The sequence below is a fragment of the Onychomys torridus genome, chromosome 4, assembly GCF_903995425.1.
Source record: "Onychomys torridus chromosome 4, mOncTor1.1, whole genome shotgun sequence".
Taxonomy (NCBI): domain Eukaryota; kingdom Metazoa; phylum Chordata; class Mammalia; order Rodentia; family Cricetidae; genus Onychomys; species Onychomys torridus.
In genome coordinates, this window is record NC_050446.1 from 53,429,852 (window position 1) to 53,446,838 (window position 16,987).

A 16,987-nucleotide genomic window follows, 5' to 3' on the forward strand; every position below is an offset into this window, starting at 1 on the left:
GATTACAGGTGCATACTGTAGAGGCAGCTTTGAATTTGGACAGTGTTAGAACTGTGAAGTGACTCTTAGACAGGAACGTCAGAGACAACTGAACATGAACTCATGTGTTTTGCATTATGATGCCCATGAGCCTTTGGGGACAAGGAGGGGGATGCCGTGTTTTGAATGTGTGATGTCATCAGGCTTGTCACTATCTGGGAGGACACTTTGGGAAGCAGAGCCTGGCTGGGGAGTAGATCATTAAGGACATGCCTTTCAAGAGTATGCCTGGTGCCCGGGTCCCTTTTCCCTGCTTCAAAGACGGGAGAAGCCTCTGACAAGGGTTCCTCCTGTCTTGTGTGTTGTTGTGCCTTACACGATCCCCAAATCAGCAAAACTGAGTACTAGGGGTTGAAACCTCTAAAGTGTGTTAGAATGAATCTTTTCTCCCTGCAAATATAAGATAAATCTGTTATTATGCCATTACTGATAGGTGACGTGCTCTGAATTGATGTCATTGATGACACTTACGTCATCCGAGTCTCCCCAGATGAACTACCTGAATTTTCTACCTCACTTGAACCTTGTCTTCAAGGACAAGATAGGGCTAGAATTCCCTCTTCAGGGAGCTAGAAGAAACTGTTCAGCTCTGAGATGGGTGAAGGAGTATCAGACAATTTCTAACTTCATCTTAAAGCCACCTCCATGCTCAGTGAACCACCCCAGTGCTGTGGCAGTTGGCATCTGACACAAGATGGTAAAAGAAAGAAAACCTCCATTTATTCCCAGAGAAGACATGGCTATTCCTCCCATTTATGAGCTTAACCTTCATCTAGGCCTGGGGATTGCAGGCCTGTTATCATAATTACTCATGATGTTCAGACTTCAAAGTGAGTGTAAGGCTTGCCTGGGATACCTAGTTGAGACTGTGTCTCAAAAAAAAAAAAAAAAAAGTATAAAATGAAGATACATCTCTGTGGTGAAGCCTAGAATGAACAGGCCCTACATTCAATCCCCAGTACTGAGGAAGAAAATAAAAACAAAAACAAAAGCCTATTCCTCCCCCACATCTTTTCCTCCATCTCTACCATCCCCTGATCCCCAGGGGTTCAAAGGTTCATACACACGCCTGCTCTCTACTTCTTAAATGTCAGGTAAGAAAAGTTTTTCCTTCCTTGCTCAACTGGTGCTCAGTCTTGTTATTGGCTCCACAATTCAAAGAAGGAAAAACAATCCTCTTTAGGAGAAAAAAAAGGAAAAAATGTGATGAATATACTAAAACAGATCTAACAGAACCTTTCAAATGAGTGAGTTTAGGATCACAGCTCAATAAATTTGTTTAAAATAAATAAATCACAGGAAAGAAACATGCTTCTATTTTAGTAATGTAAATATATGCTTCTAACTTTCCCCAAACTTATGATATTTCATGTTTGGGTGATAAGGAAAAATGTCTTTCCTATAATTTTCCAGTGCTTTTCTTTAAGGGAATAATACAAGCTTTAAAATGTCAGGGTAAGAACCAATATTCTTCTTTTACAGCCATAGCAGTTTAAGAAAACTTTCCCACTAGATGGCACTGGTGTGCAAATTGTCTTATTGATAATCTTTGCACTTCCTCAAATAAAGTGATTCCATTCTTTTCGCTCGCCTAGGACAAGGCAAAGTGGAAAGATATGACAAGTTACTTCCTGTTCTTTCTAAGCTGCTGGTAAACAGAGCACTCCCTTTGCAGATACAGGGTATAATGTAAGGAGAAATGATTGTAACCCTGTGTCAAATTCATTGTAACAGTTAGCCCATAACTCCTGACTCTTAGGGACCATCAGTTATGCCATAGAGAAGTTGGTGTGAGCACTGTAGTCAAAGGGAACTAGAAAATTCACATCTCCTGTGTCTTTGTTCACATGTCAGTTCATTTGGCCCCCCGAATTATTAGCTTTATCTAATCATTACACAAGTCTAAACTGTTAACTTCCTGGAGAGGAAAGGATGGCCCTTTTGTTTGCTACTTTGTCTCTTGGGTCTAGCACAGTATTCAACACATACTTAAAAGTCAAAAACATTAATTTCCAAGTGTTGTAGTATACATCTACAATCCAAGCATTTGGGAAGCTGAGGCAGAGACTCAAAGTTCAAGGCCAGCTTGTGCTAGATGGTGACACCCTGTGTCAAAATAATGGCAAGGGGCTAGAAAGATGGCTCAGCCGTCAAGAGCACTGGTTGCTCTTCCAGAGGACTGAGGTTCGATTCATCACACACACACACACACACACACACACACATGGCAGCTCACAAACGTCTGTAAATTCAGTTCCTGGGAATCCAATGCCCTTTTCTGACCTCCATGGGTATTGTATATGTGGCACACAGACATACATTCAGGAAAAACACTCATATACTTAAAAAGATAAATAAGCATCTTTAGAAAAAAAGCTAATTGAATGAATGAGTAACTTCACTAATTATGTCTGACAACTACTCCATAGAGCAATATTTCTACTCTACAGCTGAAAAGTCTGGAGCTGGAGCTATACAAGAAGTTTACGGGATCCAGTGACAAGATGGTTCTTGTTCTGCCATTGAGTGTCTGGCTCCAGGCACACAGTTGACGCACAATAAATATGGACATGTTTGACTTCATAGATGCCTATTTTGGGGGCTTGATGGTTTTGTTGTTGTTTGTTTTCTTTTTTGAGACAGAGTGTTGCCCAGATACTGGCCTCAATGTAGCCCATGAGGCCTCAAACATAGCAATCTGGATTCTGCCTAAAAGACTAGGATTACAGGCATGTGTCGCCACATCCAGTCTATCTCTTAAGAGGGCAAAAAGTAATCTTTTTGTAACAACACATGTTTGGCTGAGATGAAGCCAGAAGCCAGTTTGGGAAGGCTTCAGCACGGGGCAGGTGGGTCTTTTTGGCCACAGGGCAACTCGGTTTTGCACAAGCTGATTCTTGGTTTCCGCGGGACTGATTTGGGGCCGTTTAGAGTCCACCGTGGCGCCAGGGGGCGCTGCAGAATGCTCTCGGAAGCCGGACTCGCTCACTGTGGGACGGCACCTGCCTCCGCGCTCCGGGCTCTTCCGGAAGCGGAGCTGCAGACTGGCGGGTCGGACTGAGCCGGCTGGGCGCCGCGCTGGGCTCCCTCCCCGAAGTAGGGCACCATGGACGACGCCAGCAGCTCCGCGGGCAACGGAGGCTTCCGCCCGGGTGTGGACAGCCTGGACGAGCCGCCCAACAGCCGCATCTTCCTAGTGATCAGCAAGTACACGTCCGAATCGGTGCTGAGGGAGCGCTTCTCGCCCTTCGGAGACATCCAGGACATCTGGGTGGTGCGCGACAAACACACCAAGGAGTCCAAGGGCGTCGCCTTCGTCAAGTTCGCCCGCAGCTCACAGGCCTGCCGGGCTATGGAGGAGATGCACGGACAGTGCCTTGGCCCCAACGACACCAAGCCCATCAAGGTGCGGCACCCGGGTGCCTCGGGTAGGGTGTGCGGGGTAGAGATGCCCGGTTTGGGGTGTCTGGGAGAAGGGTGCCTAGTTGGGGTGTCTCAGGTTGAGGTGGCCGGGTCAGGGTGTCTGGGGTAGGGATGCCCGCCCGGGGTTGGGACGGGGGTTGCCAGCGGCAGCGGCGGTGTGGGTTGGGGTCTCTCTCGCGCCCCTCTGCTGCACCGGGCGTGATGTGTATCATCAGGTAGGAAAGCGGCTGCTCTGCTCCCAGGAACCGACTTAACTTGGGTCAGGGATGGTTTGGAGGAGAGGAACCCCGCCCGCTGGCCAAAGGAGCATCCTCCCCTGGGAACCGATTGGGTAGCCGCAGCCAAGGACTGCGCAGCCGTGGTTGTCACTTACCATAACTCACTCGACCTGCTGCTTCCCCTCTCCCTGTCCATTGCGAGGACTTTTCTGACCCACCGCTCTCGGACACTTTGACTAACCTTTTGCTAAGTAGATAATTTCGTTTTAGTTTTTTTTTTCTCAAATATTTAATTTTTACAAAGTTCAAGGGATGTTACAGTGCCAGCCTATAGCCACAAGATTATCAAAATAAAATTATTTTGTGACAAGCTGTGCTACATACTAGAGAGGGGCCAACCTAGAAGACGTTGCAGGGGTTGGGGGAGTTCTGGCTCTGGTTTTATAAGAATACCATTTATGAGTGTTCATGCACTGTGGGATGGAGTCTCTGCTGCCACTGCTGCACCGGGGTGCTGTGTATCAGAGAGGGAAGGGGTTAAACTGGGAGGACAAGGTGTGCACTAGGTGATTCTTGTCCTGTGCAGATACAGTCCTTTGTCAGAGATTGTAAACACTTTAGGCTCTAAAATTTAGAAATTTGTGATCTGATTGCACCTCTGATCTCATTTTGCCTGAGGTCCCTTTTTTCTCTATTTACATTTTCTTGGAGGTTCTCTTGTATCTTTCTTTGGATTCTTCATTACTGATATGTTGATTAGATTAACTCAGAATAGCCATTTCTACTAATACCTCAGTAGTTCTTGGCATAAGGTGGGAATTATTGAAGAAATGACTGAAAACAGATTACCTAGCTCTATCTTATAAGTAGGGCTTTGCCTCTATAACAAGCTGTCTTCTGAGCAAAAGTAACAACTTTTGTGTCTCTGGACCCAGTGTTCTCTTTCTTCAACAAAAGTGTGCAATGCCACTTTTTTTTTTTTCTTACTCAGTTAAGTTTCTGCCTCCTGAAGAATTCATTGTCCATGGTTTTCATACTTCAGTGATGTGCTGCCCTCCTTAAAGGAAACACACACATATATACATGCATAAAACCTCATGGGTCCTTGTGTATAAGGTTATCTATGTCATTTCAAATTATAAACAGTGACATTATCTATTAAGAGTATTATGGTTATAACTGTACAAACAAGTCTACAGCCTTAGTCACAGATTTGAACATACTTACGGAAAAATAACGAAGACAAATTGAGAAACAAATATTGTACTACAAAGCAATTAGATTCAGATTCTCCTCCCTGATAATGCTCTAATAAAAATTAAACTACCAATATTAGAACAATAGAGCCTCCTGTGAATTTTCCAGCTGTGTGTGAAAGAAAGCATTTGGATATTCATGGAGACAGATCAGTTTGATTATGCTACCCTTTTCTAACAAATTAGTGTTAGAAAGCAGTTAGAATGTCTAGCCTTAACCCCAACTGTGTGAATGATTGCCTTAAATATAAATGACCTAAACACCTCAAGGAGGAGCTCATCGCCAGGCATGTTGGCACATGACTGTTCTCCCTGCACTCAGGAAGCTCAGGCAAGCAGATCCTGAGTTCAAAGCCAACCTAGGCTACATGGGAAGACCCCATTCCTCCCAAAAGAAGATTCTGTAAAACAAAAACAAGAACAAACCATAACATAACTAAGTGATGTTTACAAGAAAAATGCTTTAAAGATAAAGATACTGTGAGGTAGAAATTTTTTTAAAAGCTCCTATCAGTGAAGATAGATTTCAGTCTGTAGAATATTAATAGATAATTTCATAAAGATGAACATATAGCAATCCCATGTGCTTACACAACTGTAACAGAGCTTTGAAATAGATGCAACATTTTGGGGTGGGAAGTGGGGGCTCTGGGAATCAGACCCCTAGCTTCATAAACACTAGGCAAGCACTCTACCACTGAGCTGCATCCTCAGTCTGGAGTGTCATTGCTAGGACTAGGAGAAAGATGAATGGTAATCTGATTTATGTCCAGCATCTGACCAAACAAGTTGGCAAGGAAAGACATGTCACATTTTTATATCAAGAATATAATGGACCTTTAGTCAACACTGTGTCGAACTACAAAGTTTGCTCTTTTTTTTTTTTTCAAACAAATGATCTGTTCTTGATAGTCAAAAATGCAAAAATAGGTGCTCGGGGAGGCAGAGGCCTATGGATCTCTTTGAATTCAACGCCAGCCTGGCCTATATACAGGGTTTTCCCATAGCCAGGGTTACATGGTGAGACACTGTCTCAAAACAAGATTTTAAAAAAAGTACAAAAGTCAAAATGTGTTTAGAAAGAACAGTGTGAAGATTGGTATTATAATTGTTTAATCACTGCAATAAAGGAAAATTATAAGACCCTACCACATTGTATTTTAATCTGAGTTGTATACCTGTATTATAAAGTAAGTAGGCTTAAGGAATAGGAATACAGTTAACATTATTCTGAGGGCTTTGTATGTCCCTTAGGTTTTCATTGCTCAGTCCCGATCATCAGGAAGTCACAGAGATGTGGAAGATGAAGAACTCACAAGAATCTTCGTTATGATACCAAAGTCCTATACAGAAGAAGACCTTCGGGAGAAATTCAAGGTCTTTATGTGTTCTTATCATACATAACTCCATTTTCAGCATTGTACAGTTCCCAACAACTGGACAGTAATGGTGAGAGCCCAGACGTCATCATGAAGTATAGGCTGAGAAAATGAAGTGAAAAGCTAGCGTTTTCATTAAACTACACAGCTACTAGGTTGGGGGCGCCAGGGTTTAAACCCACTCTGCTCCCAGAGACTGCTCTTAGACTTTAACGTTTCAAAGCACCTCTTGGTTCTCACCTCTCTTGCCTCTCTGTAGAGTGAGTCGCAGGCCTGAGTCAGGCCCAGGCATGTGAGCTGTTGGGTAATTCTTCTCACAGCCTGTGCTTTGTTGACATTGTACTCATTTACAGAAAAGGTATTCCTTCAAGTGGTTTTGTCCTGAAATTTCACTTCTATGTGGGTCATATTTAAGGGAAGACAATATGGCTCTGAGTACTGATCAGAGGAAATGATTTTTGAAGATAATTTTTAACTTAGTGCCTGTTGCAATGACTGTATGTAGGCTTTCACAGAAGGTACTCAACAATGTTTTAAGGTGGTTTTTGTGTTGTGCATGTGTGTGTGGTGTTTTCTTCTGTTTAACCTTTTAACACTGAGTTGGGAGTGGGTAATAAGTAAGAAGAAAAAGCTAGCAGGAAAAATTAATTTCCATATGTCTTTTGCCCTACTGTTGAAAGTTGATTTTTAAGAATAACAGATTCCAAAAATGTATGTTCCATACTTCGTCCAGTAGTAAGAAAATGTTTACCTGTCTTTTTCTAAGAGAAAAAGTAAACATTGTACTCTAAGCATACAATAAAGTTGAAAAAATCATCATTTACCCTTTTCTCTTTCCGCTCTCTTCCCTCCACGTCGTCTCTCTGTCTCTCTCTCTCTCTCTCTCTCTCTCTCTCTCTCTCTCTCTGTCTCTCTCTCTCTCCCTCCCTCCCTCCCTCTTTCCCTCCCTCCCAATAAAGCCCTAAAAGATTAATAATAATAATATAATAATAATAATAATAATAATAATAATAATAATAAAGTTGTTTACAAGAGAATTTAGTAAAAACAAACTAAATGACATACAGTGAGTTTAGAATCCCGTGTCAACACTAAACATTACTGTGTGTTTCTCACAAAGTACTAATTTTCTGACTAAACCGTTGTGTTTCGCTTTGAACTGTTCCTCAAAAGAGCATCCAGCCACTTGTGATACTGTTAGAGACACCTACACGATTTCAGCTAGCCTTGCTGCGTGTTGGGTGTTTCCCAGGCATGTAAGCATTTAACGTAGATTAGTCCATTTAACCTTTGGCAGTCCAGTGTGGTCAGCTGAAGACCCTGGCGCAGAGAAGGTGAGATACCTGCCTAGTCACTAAGCGGCTGAGTTAAGATTTACATCGCAGAGTCCCAGTTACACAGCCCTCGCACCCCTCTGCTGAGCAAGGCCATGTGGACAAGGTCTTTCTCTTCTGGCTTCGTTTCTCCGTGGTGTAGGCAAGGCACGTGATTTTCATCGTCTGCAGAATCGGCAGTGTAGAATGTCTGTGTAGTCTTGAAGGATCTCTGTTTGCATGCGTGAGACACAACTAAGTATACATTTAAATTTCGAAGTTTATCTTTTCGGTTACTAGTTTTGAGTCTCCTGGGGCCATTTCTTTTCACTTTCATAGGTGTATGGCGATATCGAGTATTGCAGCATCATCAAGAATAAAGTCACTGGAGAGAGTAAAGGCCTGGGTTACGTGCGATACCTGAAACCATCACAAGCCGCCCAAGCCATAGAAAACTGTGATAAAAGTAAGCATGGCTTTCTTTACAGTTTTGTTTTACGTGTGTGGTGGTTGTGCTGAATGTACATCTGTGTGCCACACGGATGCAGTGCCCACAGAGGCCAGAAGAGGGCATCAGATCTCTCAGAACTGGAGTTCCTGGTGGTTGTGAGCCTCTGTGTAGGTAGGTGTTGGGAACAGCATCCAGGTCCTAGGGAAGAGCAACACGTGCTCCTAACCACTGTGCCATCCTTCCAGCTCCAGATATGTTTGTTTCTTAACCTTGCTAAAAGGCCTTTTAAAAAAGAATCCCACTACTATAAATAACAACGTCTACTCCTCGATTCTTGCTAAAGTTAAATAAGTAGTTAATATATGGTATTTGAATCATAAGCATCCGACTCAAGGATGAACACAATTTGGACTTTGAATCAATCATGTGCTGAAGCTGTCTTGGTGACTGTGTTGTCAAGATGTAAGCACAGAGCGCACCTGCCTTGTTATTTGGATAGGTTTGGGGCTTCAAAAAGCATTTGGTAATTTAAAATACTAAAAATTGATTTACCCTTTTAGAGTTTTAAAAATATTTTTCTTTTTTTTAAAAAAAAAAAAAAAGTCTTGCTGTATAGCCAGCTTGGCCTTGAACTTGTAATCCTTCTGCATCAGCCTCCTAAGTGCTCCCTTTATAGGCATATGCCACCATGCCCAGCAAATCCTTTTTTTTTAATTTTTATTAATTATGTATATAGTATTCTGCCTGCATGTGTCCCTACAGGCCAGAAGAGGGCACCAGATCTCATTACAGATGGTTGTGAGCCACCATGTGGTTGCTGGGAATTGAACTTAGGACCTCTGGAAGAGCAGCCAGTGTTCTTAACCTCTGAGCCATCTCTCCAGCCCTTGCCCAGCAAATCTTATTCTTTGTATTTGTTCCTGTTTGGCCAAAGCCCTAATCAGGATTTAATATACTTATAAACATACAAATTAAGGGTAAGGTTGGTGAGATTTGCTATCACAGGTAATTAATTTGAAGCTATAATGACAAATTATTGGACACTTTGATGTTATACATAAAGTTGACTTTGAGAAATAAGTGTAATAAATTATTGGGCTTAGACTATTATAAAAATCCGTATATACAGGAAGAGTTGCTGTTGATTAGTAGAATTCTTAGGTGCTTCTAAAGTCCACACCACAATTTTCTTCTTAGGTCCTTCTAGATTTCTTAGTCAGTCTTAATTGACTCCCTATGGTATGTTCCTCAGCATGCTAAGAGGAAGATATAAATGAAATACCTGGGAACCCTGGCATTTAAAAGTTTTATATCTATATCAACTTTCTAAGTCCTAGAAAATAAAGAATAGATGAATATTTTTAAAGGCTGAAAACCAGAAGTATATCTTGTTTTCCATCACCTCCAAATCCCTCATAGTCACAGCTCCTCTATAAATATTGAATGAGCTCAAGGCAGCTAATTTATCATGTTTGCAGTCATTGAATAATATGAATGCTATGAACCCTTGAAATATACCTACATATACATAATATAAATAAGCATTTTGTGTAGAGGGTTTGTGGAACTGCCCCATTTGGTGTAGGGGTTTGGGAAAGGTGCGTGTGGGGGTCAGGTACTGGCTTATCCACCTTGTGTTTTGTTTTGTTTTGTTTGTTTTGTTTTGTTTTGTTTTGAGAGGGTTCTCTCTAAACCTGGAGCTCACCAGTTGGCTAGCTTGGTGTCCTGTCTCCACCTCCCCAGTGCTGGAATTACAGGCATGTCTGGCTCACGGCTTGCTATGTGGGTGTTGGCAAGCTATATTCAGATACCCATGCTTGCATGATGAGCACTTGACTCACTGAACTGTCTCTCCCTCGTCCTCTTTTACTTTTTGGAGTTAATCCTTAGACCCCAAGTAAGAGCTCTTGGTCTAGAAGAAGGGGACCAGTTACGGAGCTGTCCTGAACTGAAGTTGTAACTTAAAAACAGGCAGAGAAGTTAGAGTGCAAAGTACATGTAAAGGAAGCAGGTTGGTAAAAGCTTAAATGTAAAGGTGTCCAGCAGGGTTTTGATGCTAAGGGAACTGGGCAAGTGGATGATACCATCTTCTAGGAGGGTGGCATAGCATTGCTGACCTTTTTTATCTGTATTGATTGACCTTTACTTGGAGGTTCTTGGTTTGTTTTTGTTGTTTTTGTTTTTTATTTTCTCATTTACTTTTTGTCCTTTTCCATAAAACAAAGAAGTAGGTCTGATGGAAATGGCCACCATGTAGATTGTTTTTTATAGTTATATTTCTAAAACTAGGTCAGACCCTCAAAACTAAATGTGTTAAATTTGCTATGAGGCTTGAAAATTCATGGATTCTCATTTTCAGGTTTCAGAGCACTCTTGGCTGAACCTAAAAATAAAGTGTCCGAGTCCCCAGAACAAGATTATTACAGCAGCATGCGGCAGGAGACTTTGGGGCATGAACCTAGAGTCAATCTGTTTCCCTTCGGTGAGTGGACTGCCTCCATCTTTACGTTAGTAGCATAGTCAGGACATGTGATCAAATTTTATTTTCAAGCCATTCTTTTGTCAGTAACCTGAAAATTCACTACCTAGTGAATGAAAATCTTATATGGAGTTTTGTATTGTTTTTCCTGAGAAGTTGGTCAGTCCTCCTAATGGCCTTAATACTTAACCCTTATTTTGTTTAACTTATTTCCAATATAGATTTCTCTGGCTAGCTACACACTATATACATACTAACCTGTGTCACTACTACGTGTGTGTGTGTGTGTGTGTGTGTGTGTGTGTGTGTGAATTCTGCTTTTGTACAGCCAACCAAAAGTATGAAAATTTTACAAATAGCCCTAAGTATGCTACCTTAAAGTTTGGTTTCCAGAAAGGAGAATAGCCAAAGTAGAGGCTAGAAAAGGGTGAGGGGGAATGAGGAAATCAAGGTCCCTGGGTGCTGCGGGCATAACTTTTCAGGTAGAATTCTTGCCATATCTTACAGTTTTATATACTCAATTCCTTCCTGTGGTGTTTAACTAGACATTCCTGTAGTTGTTCTGTGGTTGAAGTTGGTAAGGAAGTGGGTGAAGTTGCCTGTTTTCTTGTGATGGGTTCTTTATGGTTGTAGACTACTACAATACTACAAAGTAAGGGGAGAGATGTAATCAAAATGCATTGTATGCATGTATGAAATTCTCAAAGAATGAATTCAACATGTACTTTTAAAAACAATACTCTAAAATACAGTGTCTTTGTTCAAATATCCTCGTACAAAATGGTTGCATGGATTTTTTACGTATAGAAATGTAATGATTTACTTTTACATGTGTGTTTATAGTTGGAGAACAGCAATCTGAATTTCCGAGCTTTGACAAGAATGAGAGCAGAGGCCAGGAAGCAATCTCTAAACGCCTATCAGTTGTGTCAAGAATCCCCTTCACAGAAGAACAGCTCTTCAGCATTTTTGACATAGTCCCAGGACTGGAGTATTGTGAGGTTCAGCGAGATCCTTATTCAAATTATGGTAAAATGACTGGTTTGTTAAAGTGGTTTTTATCCACAACACATCTTTATACTGTTTATGTTACAGAAAGTTTGTATTTTTCTAGTTTGTTTTTTAATTCTTTGGTTAACATACATACGTCTATTGTACAATGGTTATTTTCACAATGACATTTTCGCTCAGGTAGATCACATACTTGAATCTCATTACTACCCATTACCCTCCCCTGTTCTTTTTCCTACTTGATAGTTAAAATCCAAGGATATCTTAATAAGTAAATATCCGAGACTGTATCTTCTTTATAAAAGTCATTCACCGTAAAAATATTTTAACTCAGAATAAAGGATTATCTATATCCCATTGTACAACAATAGTGCCTCAGGCTAGGGTCTGTTTTTACCCTTTGGATTGATGCTAGCAGAGTTATAAAATGCTTAGTTTCCTCCTCATGAATCTCTGTTGTTGGGTTTTTGGTTTTTTTTACTCTTTGTTCTTCTGGGAGACAACTACCAAATAAATCACACATTTATAAATATTCTTACTTATAAATGTCCGGCCTTAGCTTGTCTTGTTTCTGCCAGCTTTTCTTAATTTTAAATTGTCACATCTACATATTGCCACTGGACTTTTTCCTTTTCTTTCTTCTATATGTCTTACTTTGGCTCCATGGCTGGCTGGCTGGGCTGGCTGGCCCCCAGCATCCTCCTCTCCTTGTTCTCTTTCTTTTCTCCTCTCCCAGATTTCTCCTTCTGCCTATGCTCTCTTCCTCCCAGTCCCACCTATCCTTTCTCCTGCCTCGCTATTGGCATTCAGCTCTTTATTAGACCATCAGGTATTTTAGACAGGCACAGTAACCCAGCTTCACAGAGTTAAACAAATGCAGCATAAAAGAATGCAACACATCTTCACATTATTAAACAAATGTTCCACAGTATAAACAAATGTAACACATCTTAAAATAATATTTCACAACAATCTCCAAGTCTCTTTTTCTTAAGCTCTCCTGCATCCTAAGTGCAGTGCATCTCTCTGTACATTCCTAGATTTGCAGTAGAAACAAGGTGTGTTAGTTACAACCAAGGCATTCCCCACAGGCATATCAACAGATGTTCTGATCCACAAAGTACTTTAGCTGAGGTCCCTCTCCAAGTGGCTCTAGGTTGTGTCAAGTTGACCTTAAAATCTAATCAGTACATTTGATCTACAAAGGAATATGATACTGTGTTTTTCCCCAAAATGGGTTATCTTACAGATAGGTCATGAAAACCTTTTGGTTGTGTCACAGGCTCCTGGGCTCGAGGATAAATCTTTCCCTCCCTTCAGTGATGCCCTCTTAATTAAATCCTATCCCCAGAGCTGAAATCCCATCAAAGGAATGTGAACTAGGCAACTTGTAGCCTCAAGACTCTGTCATCCCCCTGCTGTTTTTCATACGTACTGCCTTCCTCCTCTGTTTCCACTAGCTGAGTACACAGGATAACAAGAAAAACTCATTTCAAAGAATTGAAGTTTGGTTTTTATGTATATTGATAGTCTGTAAGAAAATTTAAGCTGGGCCTGGTGGAGAGTGCCTGTAGTGCCAGTCCTCACTGGGACACAGGCAGGGGGATTGCAAGTTAAAGGCCAATGGCATGGTCTACATCGCCAGTTCCTGAGAACTGGCTGAGAAAAAAACAGAGTGGGGGAGGGTCTTAAAATTCAACTCATTAGATGGAATATATGCTGATACTTTCTTAAAATACTCTGTTTCTGTTTTGCCAAACTGACTCTAACTTCACTGCCTACAAATAATCTTGCAGATGTGTTTAACGGAGCTTTGTTCTCTGTTTTCTCTGATTTTGTGTTTACTATTAGTGTGATAATAATCAAAGTTCTGTATTTTTTGTCTTCAAGTTCATTGTAACTGGGGCCTTAAGGCTGCCCACCATCAGCTGCCTTTTCTGTTTCTGTATATTCTCTATTTTAGGTCATGGTGTGGTTCAGTATTTTAACGCAGCGTCTGCTATTTACGCAAAATACAAACTGCATGGGTTCCAGTACCCCCCCCGGGAATCGGATAGGTGTTTCCTTCCTGGATGACGGAAGTAACCCGGCAGAGTAAGTACCATTCCAGGAACATCCTAGCCAAGCTGTGGGTAGACGTGACTGTGGCTTGAAGAATGTAAATACACAGTGGACCTCAGGTGAGGACGTCGCACCACGTCACTGGTAACATGCTTGAATAGTTGTAGTTTTCTGTCAAATGTCGGTTGTTGTTTCCAGTCTCATCAGAAAAATGGCCACACAGATGGTGACGTCACAGCTGGCATCAATGGTGTGGAGTGACCCAGGTCAGCAGCAATTTCTGGTAAGTAGGTGTGACTCTGTAATGCAGTCAGCAGATAGTATGACATTTGTTTATTACTGAAGCAAGAGCATCTTCAGCGCTGTTGTAAAAGACCGCATGGTGCATCTTTCGCTCTTGGCCCCAAATCCCGAAGAGCAGTCTTACTTCTCTCCCTTTGTGCCTGACTCTTCCACAGCAATTTGGAGGAAGTTCCGGGTCACAGGTGCCTCAAATCCAGACAGATGTTGTTCTTCCATCATGCAAAAAGAAAGCCCCTCCCGAAACGCCTGTTAAAGAAAGACTTTTTATCGTGTTTAATCCTCATCCTTTACCGTTAGACGTGTTGGAGGATATATTTTGGTAAGAATCACTTCTAGAAAGCTACACATTGGTAGTTATAAACAAGTATGTTCAGTGCGTATAAGCAAGTACCCACCATTCTCATGATCCTACAACTGAGAGACGGCCTGTTCAGAGGATTCAAAGACTCCTTATTGGTCTTTTCAATTTAGGATCATTTCCTTTGCCAGGCACATATCCTAACCTCTACACAGAATTCCCTGGGATTTTTGTTGGTGGAGTTGTTTTTAAGATGTAAGACATGAGGATGGTTTTTAAAGCTGCAGGTGTAGACTGGACAATCTCTTGTCTCTTGGGAGAGGATGCATTTGCATAGACCTGTCTTCCTATTCCATTTCCTTCCTGTAATTCAGTCCAACAGTTGACTAAATAACTTACATTTGGCCAACAGTTGGTTGAATCCTGAGTATTATGTCATGTAGAGCAAATCACTTGAATATAGGGGATAGTATATAATAAATGTAAAGGAAAGGGGAGAAAAATACCTATTTTTGTATTTTACTATAACTTTATATCTACCATAGCTTTTTTCCCTTCTTTTTTTTAAAAGACATTTTCCTTTTGTCTTCTAAGAATATTAGTGAGTTAAGCAAATAGGAAGCATGTTAAAGATCCACACAAACTACCAGCCATGTGGTGATGATATGTTGGCATTTATGTAACTGATTAATTTAGTTTTTGTTTTGTTTTGTTTGGAGCCACGTCCTGTGCCAGGCAGCCACTGGGCTGGGGTGCTAAATGTGGTGTAAACAAAACATTTTATTATATTAACAAGACATTAATTATACAGAACTGCAGAGGTAGGGAGCACAGAAATGCTGAGGTTTCTCTTTTAAGCAAGGTGTGTGACCTGCAGGATAAACCTAGTTTTGCTGGAGGAGGAGGTTGGGGGTGTTGTCTGGGTTTTGTTTGGTTTCCTGCCAAAAAGAATAAAAAGAAGTCATTTGAACACAGACTTTGAGAGATTGTGGGGGATTCAAAGCTGGAGAAGCCAATGAGTACCCTGAAAGCTAAGTTCATCCTCACCTGGAAGGCGTGGTGGAACTGTTGACATTTCTAGGGAAAAAGTCAGAAGACAGAGGAGAGAATAAATTGGAGAGGGGCAGCCATGGGGCAAGGAGCGGCGTGAAGAGAACGTTAGAGTGAGGAAAAATAAAGATGCTGTTGGTGAGGAAGGAGGCTTCCGCACTAAGAATTGCTGAGGAAGGAGCTGCGGGCGAGTGTCTGGCAGCCGTCGGATGCTGGCCGTAGGTAGACGTTGGGAAACAGGCAAGACCCGCGTTAGAACTTACTGAGAGCGTCCATCTCTTCCTGATACTTTGGTCTTCCACTTTGTTTCAGTCGTTTTGGTAACCTGATCGAAGTTTACCTTGTGTCAGGAAAGAACGTGGGCTACGTCAAGTACGCAGATAGGGTAAGCGCCACCGACGCAATCACGACTCTGCATGGAAAGATTCTGAACGGGGTCAGACTGAAGGTCATGCTGGCGGACTCCCCAAGAGAAGAATCCAAAAAGAGGCAGAGAACTTACTGAGCCTTGGTAAGTGTTCCTTGCCCACGAACGAAGGTGTGTAACAGGAGTGTCTGTAAGTCCTTTACTTGTGAGCTTTTCCTTCGGGATCTTAGAAGCTAGTTGAAACCATGTTGGCTTAAACCCTATTAATAAAGCCAAGTTCTTTTTGCAATATGCTTTTTAAATGTAAAAAGTTGTTTAAACTCAGGGCTGGAAAGATGGACTAGCAGCCAAGGGTGCTTGCTGCTCTTCCAGAAGACCCACATCAGGCTGCTTATAACACCTGTGTGTACCGAAAGCTCTAGGACAATCCAGTGCCCTCGTCTGAACACATACCCGCAGACAGACACATAAATACATACACATAAATAATAAAATCGGTCTTTTTAAAAAGTAATCTTTTGCCGGGCGGTGGTGGCGCACACCTGTAATCCCAGCACTTGAGAGGCAGAGCCAGTCAGATCTCTGTGAGTTCGAGGCCAGCCTGGGCTACAGAGTGAGTTCCAGGACAGACTCAAAGCTACACAGAGAAACTCTGTTTCAAAAAACCAAAAAAAAAAAAAAAAAAAAAGTAATCTTTTGACTTCTTACTATTGAAAAACAGTATGAAATAGTACATATTTTTGGATCTTTTAAACCTAAGTCTTGGTGTCTTTCTGAACTTAAACTTACAAGTTTGCTCTTTAAAAGTATACATTCAGAAAATATTTCCATGTGCACCTATGTGTTTTTAAAGGACTCTGACCATTTGCTAACTCCTCTTTTCTTATGAATATTGACACAACATATGAATTCATTTTTCTGTTGATTAGTTTTCAAAACTCAATCTTCTTTTTCAGTGGTGGGTTTTATCTATGACTTAAGGGAGACATCATCTTTAGATTGTTTTACTCTGAAGAATTCTAAGTTTCAGGGACAATCTGCTTCCTACACTCATCATCCTTCCAGCCCTGCTACATGTCAGGTGCATCCAGTTCTGACCATTGCTCTGAGCTAGGGACTGTCAGAATTAGTCATCATAGGCCTCATCACTGAAGACTGTTCTTTTGTAAAGCAAAGCAAGTTGGTAGGTCCTCCTTCATTTGCGGTGAAAAATGCCCACTGGGGCCCATAGAATAATCCTACTTTAAAAATGCTTTTAATGTCTTAATTTAATGACAGAATCTACATTCATTATACTAAATATGGCAGTTAGCTCTAAAAGTGTTTAGTTACCAATGAA

At 41.4% G+C, this 16,987-nt stretch overlaps 1 protein-coding gene across 1 annotated transcript; it reads left to right on the plus strand.

Moving 5' to 3' along the window:
- Positions 1-3,060: 3,060 nt before the first annotated feature.
- On the plus strand, positions 3,061-15,792 carry Rbm45 (RNA binding motif protein 45). Its single transcript, XM_036184097.1, is given in 10 exon segments — positions 3,061-3,445; positions 6,191-6,313; positions 7,968-8,094; positions 10,439-10,561; positions 11,402-11,587; positions 13,533-13,606; positions 13,608-13,663; positions 13,829-13,913; positions 14,089-14,252; positions 15,594-15,792. Coding segments are annotated over 10 exon segments (1,431 nt in total). The 5' UTR covers positions 3,061-3,145; the 3' UTR covers positions 15,787-15,792.
- The last annotated feature ends 1,195 nt before the right edge of the window (positions 15,793-16,987 follow it).